General features: G+C 39.3%; 1 protein-coding gene across 2 annotated transcripts; it reads right to left on the minus strand.

Annotated features, from left to right (window-relative positions):
* Nucleotides 1-25: 25 nt before the first annotated feature.
* grem2a (gremlin 2, DAN family BMP antagonist a) lies at nucleotides 26-8096 on the minus strand. Of its 2 annotated transcripts, XM_047350796.1 has the most exons (3): nucleotides 7734-8096; nucleotides 1628-1685; nucleotides 26-1251 (listed from the first exon to the last, which is right to left on the minus strand). In XM_047350796.1, the coding sequence occupies exon 3, from the start codon at nucleotides 1248-1250 to the stop codon at nucleotides 672-674; it is 579 nt and encodes a 192-aa protein (XP_047206752.1). In that variant the 5' UTR covers nucleotide 1251; nucleotides 1628-1685; nucleotides 7734-8096; the 3' UTR covers nucleotides 26-671. The 2 variants fall into 2 exon arrangements, with proteins under 2 accessions (XP_047206752.1, XP_047206751.1); XM_047350795.1 differs by lacking the exon at nucleotides 1628-1685 and having other exon boundaries at nucleotides 7734-8092.
* Between the last annotated feature and the right edge of the window lie 283 nt (nucleotides 8097-8379).

Genomic DNA, 8379 nt, shown 5'->3' on the forward strand with positions numbered 1-8379 from the left:
AAACAAATATACTTACACACAATCATAATATTATATTGTATATATTTCATTGCACCACCATTACACATACTGCAATATATTTTGCTCAACCTACAGCCAAGTTTTGACTCCGAACAAGTTGAAGCCACGGGCTGTTTCACTTCATGTTTCTCTATATCAACTGAAGGCAGCTTCAACTTAATCAAAATGATGAAACATAATGGAAAAACACAAGGAAAAACTGGCAAGGTGAGTAACTGTCAATTAATTTGTAATATAATTGTCCATATTAAGGTAAAGACTTGAAGTAGTTGCACTGTTCAGAAAATATAAATTTTAAGATAAAATGATCAGCATGATCATCCTTTGTCCTTTAGGTTTGTTTAATTCCAAAAGATAGCTCCTTTGTTTAAAATATGTTACATCTGAGAGAGGAATGATGCTCATCACTACACAGAGACTGCTGTATTATTACCATCACTTGCACAGTTGCACAAAAATTGTTTCTGAACTGAAATGACGAGACCTCTTGGCTGCAAGTCTCTGATTAGTTCAATGTTGAGCCTTAATCACACAGGTTTTCTATGTTCAGTTGTTGGAAAAGCCAGTTTTTAGTATGATGATAAACCGTTCCCTGCCTTTACTATGGCAAGTAATCTGACATTAAAAAAAATATATTTTATGGCATTCCTTCACAGTTTTCCATGACCGCTTACATCCACAGACATGCAGCGACACTGTTTGACTCTCTGCACCTTTCGGTGTCGGAAGGGGGGCTGCAGATCTGGGCAGTCTAACTGCACTGTTAGCTGTGTAATGCGATGGGGTCTGCAAAAGGAGCAGGACTGGAAGGGCTCCTGGGCTTTATTATGGGCCTTTCTTCCAGAGCCCAAAGCTTGACCTCGATTCTGTCCATGTCCCAAACTGGGACCCAAATGCCGCGGGATGTAGAAGGAGTTGCACTGGCCATAGCAGAAGCGGTTTACCACAGTGCGACTGCGGCAACCCTCTTCACTGATTGTCTGACGAAGGGGTTGGGTCTTGCACCAATCTCTTCTGAGATAACGCCGCTCAGTCACAACTAGTGCCTCTCGGCTTGAGGACAGGACCTCTGGTTTCTGCTGCAAAAGTTTGTGGGGGTGATCTGCAGACAGGTTTCCTTTAGTCTTGTGTGGGGATGGTATTGAGCCTTGGGGACGAAGCTTTTTGGCCTCTGCAATGATGCAGAAGAACCCGGCAAGGAGGATGGGGATGGTGACTCTCCACAGCATTCTGCAAAAAGAGAGACATTTTACAATGGAATGTAACAGAAAAAGATGCAATTTGCAGTGCACTTTGAAGACAATAAAATGCTAATCTCTTTTGGAGTCTTTTAGTATAAATCTAGTTTAGTTGGTCTTGGACACTGAAGCTAACGCCTAGTCTGAGAGTAGTGCTGGTAGATTCCTGAATTACCCAGGTTAATGTTTTCAAATATTCATACTAAATCAGGAATTATGAGTTTGTCTTTTTTTAACCTTGATGATATGAGTTCTAATGAACTCCAATCAGTAAATTAAAAGTCAAAAGTTAAATATTGCAGTAAATAATGTGTTAACCCGTTAAGCCCTAAGGGTTTTAGCAGCAATTTACACCTGAAATTACATACCTGAAATAAATCCAGTATAGCTCCACAGTTATAAGGTCTACATGAAAACCTTTGGTACCTGTTTAAAGGTAAGACATAAAAGAATATTTTTCAAGTTGAAGCACTATTGCAAATGTTACTATGTCTGATTTATTTGTGATCAAACCAAAACAAAAATTAAACACTCCACATATAGGCCTGTAGACAGGAGCCGTCCCCACAGCACATAAGAAAAAACAGGAGTCCCAAGAAAAATCAGAAGAGGAAACAGTGATGCCTGTTTTTAGGGGCGGGGTTGGTGATGATCACAATTGTCTCAAGTGGCTCAGAGTAAGAATCCATAAAATAAACTATGTTTACCACCTGTATCCTGGAGGGACCGAGACCAAAGCGGACTTCTTAAAACAACTCTAATATTTAAAACTGTCAGAGTTTATACAAATGCTGTTTTATGAACCTGTAAGTTATTGTATTTTTACAACTTACTATTGTCTGAGGAAGTTACTCTAACTGCAAACATTTTCTATGGTCAGTCTGAGTACTTGTTTCACACAAGATGATCATTGGTGGTGCACCATCTCCGACCTTCACTTACTGTCAATAAAAATTGGGTTCTGTGTAAATAATTGTTCAATTATAAAGACTACTTATTGGTACATAAAACAGTGTTTGCATAAAGAGCTATGACGTTTTTGAGATTGGCAGATGGTATTACTCTGCTTTAGTCTTGGCCCCTCTCTTATTCAGCAGTGGTGCTCAGCAGGATGTCACCCCTTGCAAAAGGAAGGGTGTGGTCTGATTCTAGCCTATTCCCCTCAACAGGTTCATGTGCCCAAGGATAAGTCACTAAACCCTTATCTTTCCCACCAAACTGAGCATCAGTCTATGAATGGATGCACGGTTGTAAGTGCGACGAAGTAAATGTCCCTCTTAGAAGTCTGCACTATAGAAATGTGCTCTATAGAAGTTTAGATCATTCAACATTAGCTTCTGGCTCTGAGACTAATTTGATATTATACTAAATGAAGAAACCAAGAGTTATCTTCTCAAGGTAAGATATTACCGCTATGAACTTTAGAACAAAGCTTCACATCAAAAATTCTGAACTTTTCTTAAAAGCTGTAATTTAACTTTCTAAAACAGTATGAGATAAAGCAGTCACACATTTCCAAACATGTTTGCATGTGTATGAGGCCTATTGAAGTTAAACCACTTTTTGCAGCCCTACCCTGCAGGCATCAATCAGAAAATGAATCCATCACCAGGGCCCCCATTTGTCGGCATCTCTGTGTCATTACATCTATTTGCTTTCCTCTCGGCTCTGCAACTCTTACAAAAATAAACAAAAAACGGCCATCAAAGAATACACTTAAACACCCATAATGAGAAGGGGAAGTGGATTTTATTGGTCCCGTTGCTGAGTAAAATAATTAGGCCTTTGCTTACTTTACTCATGAACTATGCCGCAGATATGTAAACAGGCATTAGAGAGGCCCATCTGCATGTTATTAGGGGAAGAGTTCAGGAACTGTACAGTTCCCCTATGGGAGTCCACTTTTTTACCCTTTGGTGATATACTGTGGAGAAACCTGAACTGAGAGTGACCCACTGTGTCCATAAATGCCATTATGTATCATGCTAGGGCCAGATCTGGAGAAATTATCTCTCTGCCATTCGAGATGGACTAAATGCCTCAGTGCGCGCTGTCAGTATTTTTGCCAGCACATTTTTGACCATCACTCAAGCATCTTTTCAACAGATGTTGCTCTTGACAAGCATTGCATGACATCAAGTCAGAAATTCTGATGTGGAACCAAACTGCCTCAAGGACTCAGACTCTTCTTTGCTGTGCAAATTTGCCTGCTTGCTTACTTCCTTTGTCAGACTTGCACCTCAGTCTGACATGGAACAAATTACAATCCACTTTGGTTTTTAAGTATTTTCTGTTTGTTTTGCCCTTGATCTTCAGGTAATAGCAGCCTGAGCATGGAAGTCTATGACAGTCCCAGTAGTATATTCCATAAGCTAAACAGTAGATATTTATCCATTTTGTAGAAATGTTACATGAATCCAGTGTTTTGTTTTTTTCTTCTAAGAATATCACACCAGTCAAGAAGTTCAAATAATTAGGGGGAAGGTCTACCGTTGGCAACTTTCATCACCTACTACATCAAGTAGTCCTGACCTCCATTTCTCCTGCAGTGATTTACCTTCCGTGTTGTAATCTCATTTGACAAAAGCTCCATCAACCTTTAAAGTGATGACAGATTAAATACAGGAACTCCTTGCCCAGGGACCAGCATCTGCATGCATTCTGTTTTCTCTCTTCCTGTCCTCTTAAAGGGTACCCTGTTACTCTGGGACTATCCAAATTCTATTTCAGCAAAGGCTGATGAGGGTTGACAGCACTGTCTACAAGGACCATGATGGACAAGACGTTTGCAGCTCAGCTTCCTTTCTACCCCAAACTCATTTAGAGTACAATAATCCCTGGCAGGCCAGAGGTAGATGGGTAGGCGTTTAGCGGTTTTGTGGGGTGCAGGAGGTAGTGTTAAAAACTGGAGGGACGAGATGATTGAGGGGGGTAGACAATTCTCTGTCTGCAAAACCCACCTCTCCATAAGCCATAAGCGGCCTGCCATTATATTTTGCCTTGACACTAATCATTCTTGAGTGCTTCAGACGGAAGGAGACTGTGGTTTCGAGTGTTAATCTTTAGACAAAACTGAGCTGGACCTTTTCCGTCTGCTAAATGCTAATATTGTGCACAAACATGGCTTTTACCAGAACCACAAATTCTTTGGATTTGCTTCACTGAACTGTGACAGACCTTGGTTCCAAAATTTTAACCTCTAATGAAATTACAAATACCAGAGAGGCTGTTGAGCCCCACACAAACCTTTTTAGAAAACAACTATTTCAGTGAGTGGGAACACTGTTTTTTTTATTTTTCAGAATGGCATGATAATGCCATGGTGAAGGTTTCTGTCTGGAAAACAATGGGTTCCTTTTTTTCTAATTGTGTACTGCAGACTTCAGCTTGACTCCTAACGTATGAATATCCTAAATATTGGAATGGTTTATTATAGAGTAAAGAGAAGCTTTTCAAAGGCTTTCTTTCAAATTTGTACACACAGATGTATTTCCTCTAAACCATGTGTAACGTCTTCCCAGCATTTCTTCAAAGGCAGGTTAAAACAAACAAAACATGATGCCTCAATTACTGGTGCGTCAGAAAGTCTCACACAGACTGGTAAGTGCAGTTAATTACAGTAGAACTGCATTTAATTCACCGTGAAGCACAAACCTCAATCACTCACGGCTAGCCACACATACACATGCACGAAGGTCCACACACCAATGTTTAACCACATGCTTGCTATCTCACACACAGTCTTAAACACTTACACAGGATGTACAATATAGAAAACGCAGGATAGAGAGGTAAATGAAATGTTTTCACCCTGAACCAATTACAGAAAAGGGAACCATGTCATTATCTGTGTTTGCGGATTGTATTTTCCCAAACTACACTTGGCTGTTGGCTCCTTGACAGTTGGTGGTTGGAGCCTCCTTTGGGGGGCCTTGCTATGTAAATGTGTGAAATTCCAACATTGCCAGAAGGCTGCTTGCGGCACTCTGGGATGGCATTTGTCATCACAATCCGTCTTAATAATGACTATTAGCCCAGGTCTAATGTTTACAAAGTTAAGTAGTGGCAAGTATAAAAGCTGGCTGCTTCACCTCAGCAATATAAAATACTTTAGTGGAGAGTAAAGGCAATTGGAGAGAAAATGATGGTACAGGTATTCCCATAGTCAATGAGGAAAATTTGCTTTTAAATGGAATTTGTTTGTCAAATATTAGAGCCAGAAAAACAAAGAAAAAAGTATTGGATATATGAAACAAGAGGTTAATCAGAATTGGCCTTTCTGTTGGTTTTCAAAACAGATAATGAATTTTAAAATGCACTTTTTTAAAAACCTAGCTTTTTGAGCCACTAAAACAAGAAGCCACTACCATGGGTTATGATGTAGCATTTATTACTTTACAGTCTAATAAATCTTTCATGGAAACAATAGAATAAGTGGTTTTCTGACAAAGGAAGAGACCTTTTTTAATGAGAAAATGTTAAATGTACTGCAGTGCAGGTAAACCAACACAAGTAAAGCACAGACTAATTATGTGGAGAAAAGTGAGACTCGCACAATCACTGCTCTGTAAAGCAAAGTATTGTGACAACAGTAGTTTGGAGAAATGGAAATGCTTATGCTAGAAACATAATGTCATTACTCTTAGCAAGTGTTGGCTGTGTTCTCAGCGGCCATGTGCGTTTTTCTCTTTCACTGTTTTTACATGTCTTGGTTTTAGACAAGGAAATAAATATACCTGTGTGTGTGTGTTTTTTTTTTTTCTGTACTAGAAAGGTTAGATTTCTGACTTCCAAGCTGAAATGAAGCAATGAATAGAAGCAATGAAATGCCCCTGAAGTCAAAACTCCAATATGGATGTCGTGCATATAGAATGTAGGGAAAGTTGTCATTATCAACTATTTTTTGATGAGACACTTGCTGTCTGTTTTAGTGCTACAAAAACTCAGTTTTCGGTGCAGTGTCATTCCAAGGTCCGAGCTATGACTTCTAAGACAAAACAAAGGCAGCATACTACAACTAGCCACAAGCTGGAATACTTGTAAAAATAATATATACCCTTTAGCTATTGTTTCCTGTTTTGTGCTTTTAATGTTAAATAAATAAATAAAAACTTTCAGTCAAGAATCCTCAGCAATCCTCCATATATGAAATATCACTTCATACCATCAGTTAATCTCTGTGCTTTTTTTATCTCAGTTTTTTTAAATGTCAAACAGAATTTTAAATAAAATTCCTCCGGCTTAAACCAACACTTGTCCTTAAGGCATGAGTTTGCAGTGACTAATGAACCGACAAGCCACTGCATGCCAGAGTTTTATGCTAGTTCTTCAAAACCAAATTTGCTCCATGTTGTAAATATTGCCACAAGTGGATGACATTAGGATTTACTCTGATAATTTAGATGTATTGCCTTAGCTTTTGTTTTGAAGGAGCCTCTTGACTTGCTAAGCACAAACTTCATACCTTATCCAGGTGTCTCTGTCAAACATACATTTAAAACAGGCTTGCAAAATAAGCTTTCTGTCGCTCAAGAAACGGCATTGTGCCTGCATGTTAAATCCTCTTTGACATCAGAGCTAGTTGTACAAGGTGGTGCAGTCACCGGAGCTGTAAGCAGGATCAGAAAGCAAACTCCCTACTGTTCACTGCATGCAGAAACCCACACATTCTCCCAGAAATATTTTCACACACATGCTTGGGTACATGTAAGCGCACAGACTGTTAAACATGGACCCAGACATATTGTAAATATACACCTGTTCAAACGAGCAATAAAATGAAGGGGCGGTTGACATGCTAAACTCAAGTTTGCTATGTCCATCACATCTCATTCTCATCTATTCTGCTCACTAGAAAATACTTTTAATCTCTTTAAGAGACGCAGCAACTTGATGTCATCATTCTCTAATTCTCTTACTCATAACACTAATTATCTGCAACCTCCAGCCACTAATTATTGTAATTCAGTTGACAGTTTTATCCAAGGGACACCTTACAGTGCCTTAGTGGTGTACTTTTTTTTCTTTACACTGAGTGGCTCTGGAGGGAGTCAAAACAGAAATATGGAATAACTGCCGAATGTGTGCTGTTCCAATTACATGGTTCTGTGCTTAGTCACCCAGAGGCTCAGTGAGTCACTCGTCTCACATTCATGTGGGAATTGTCAAAGCAGAGCTCCCTGAAGAACCCTTTTTCTCAATTAATCTAAAGGGGGGTGTAGCTGTTTCCTCTTATGCTTAGTAAAATGGCTTATAGTTGAAATGTTGCCAACTCATGGGAAAATAAAATTTCAGTGACGTATTTAATTAAAAACAATTCCATACAAATTTTATTTAGTTTGAAATTTAATTAGTAATATTTACTACCTTGGAGGGGGCATTTCAGCATGCTTAGTTGTAACCATGCTTTAACCCCTAACCCTTACATTTACAGATGTGTTCTCCACAGTAAAATATGACAAACAATCCATATACCTCTCCACAGTGTGCAGCAGGATCGCGATGTGTTGATGCATTCAAGGAAGATTGTCCACCTCCACTGGTCCCTGTGTCCGCTTCCAGCTTTTGGTTTCCATGGTAATATAATCTTTAGTATCCTCCAGCTTGTACTCGCTTCTTTTTCTTTCACACTAAATGCAGCACAAAGTGTTCAGTTTTCAGTTGTCCAGGGTATGCAGCACCTCATCTGTCTTCTTTAGTAAGTCTAAGGGTTTCTTCTGACTGTTTTTGGTTTTGATGAGAAAAGCTGCAGTTCAGTCACAGTAAGCCCACTTCTTAGTGCTGTGGAGACTGTCTGCACTCTGTCTTTGGGAGAGTTTGAGTCACTGTAAAGCCTGCCTTAGTTTGAATCCCTTGCACCCCACCTCCTTTTTCAAAACAGGGAGGGTTATTTCCTACTGGCCATGTTCATTGTGGGAGTCAAACCAAATTTCACTGCTTTCTTGAATATTGCTCTATCTTAGTCAGTACAGTCCAGTCAGTTTTCAGAGGAAAATGTTTATTGTTTGTTAAACCACTTCGGGCTGACTAATTAATCCATCAAGAGCTTCATGTCTCAAGTCAAGTGAGACATGAAATATGTCTATGCAGAACAGACATCTTGGCTAAGAATAATGATTTT

This window comes from Girardinichthys multiradiatus, chromosome 22 (genome assembly GCF_021462225.1).
Source record: "Girardinichthys multiradiatus isolate DD_20200921_A chromosome 22, DD_fGirMul_XY1, whole genome shotgun sequence".
NCBI classification, from domain to species: Eukaryota; Metazoa; Chordata; class Actinopteri; order Cyprinodontiformes; family Goodeidae; genus Girardinichthys; species Girardinichthys multiradiatus.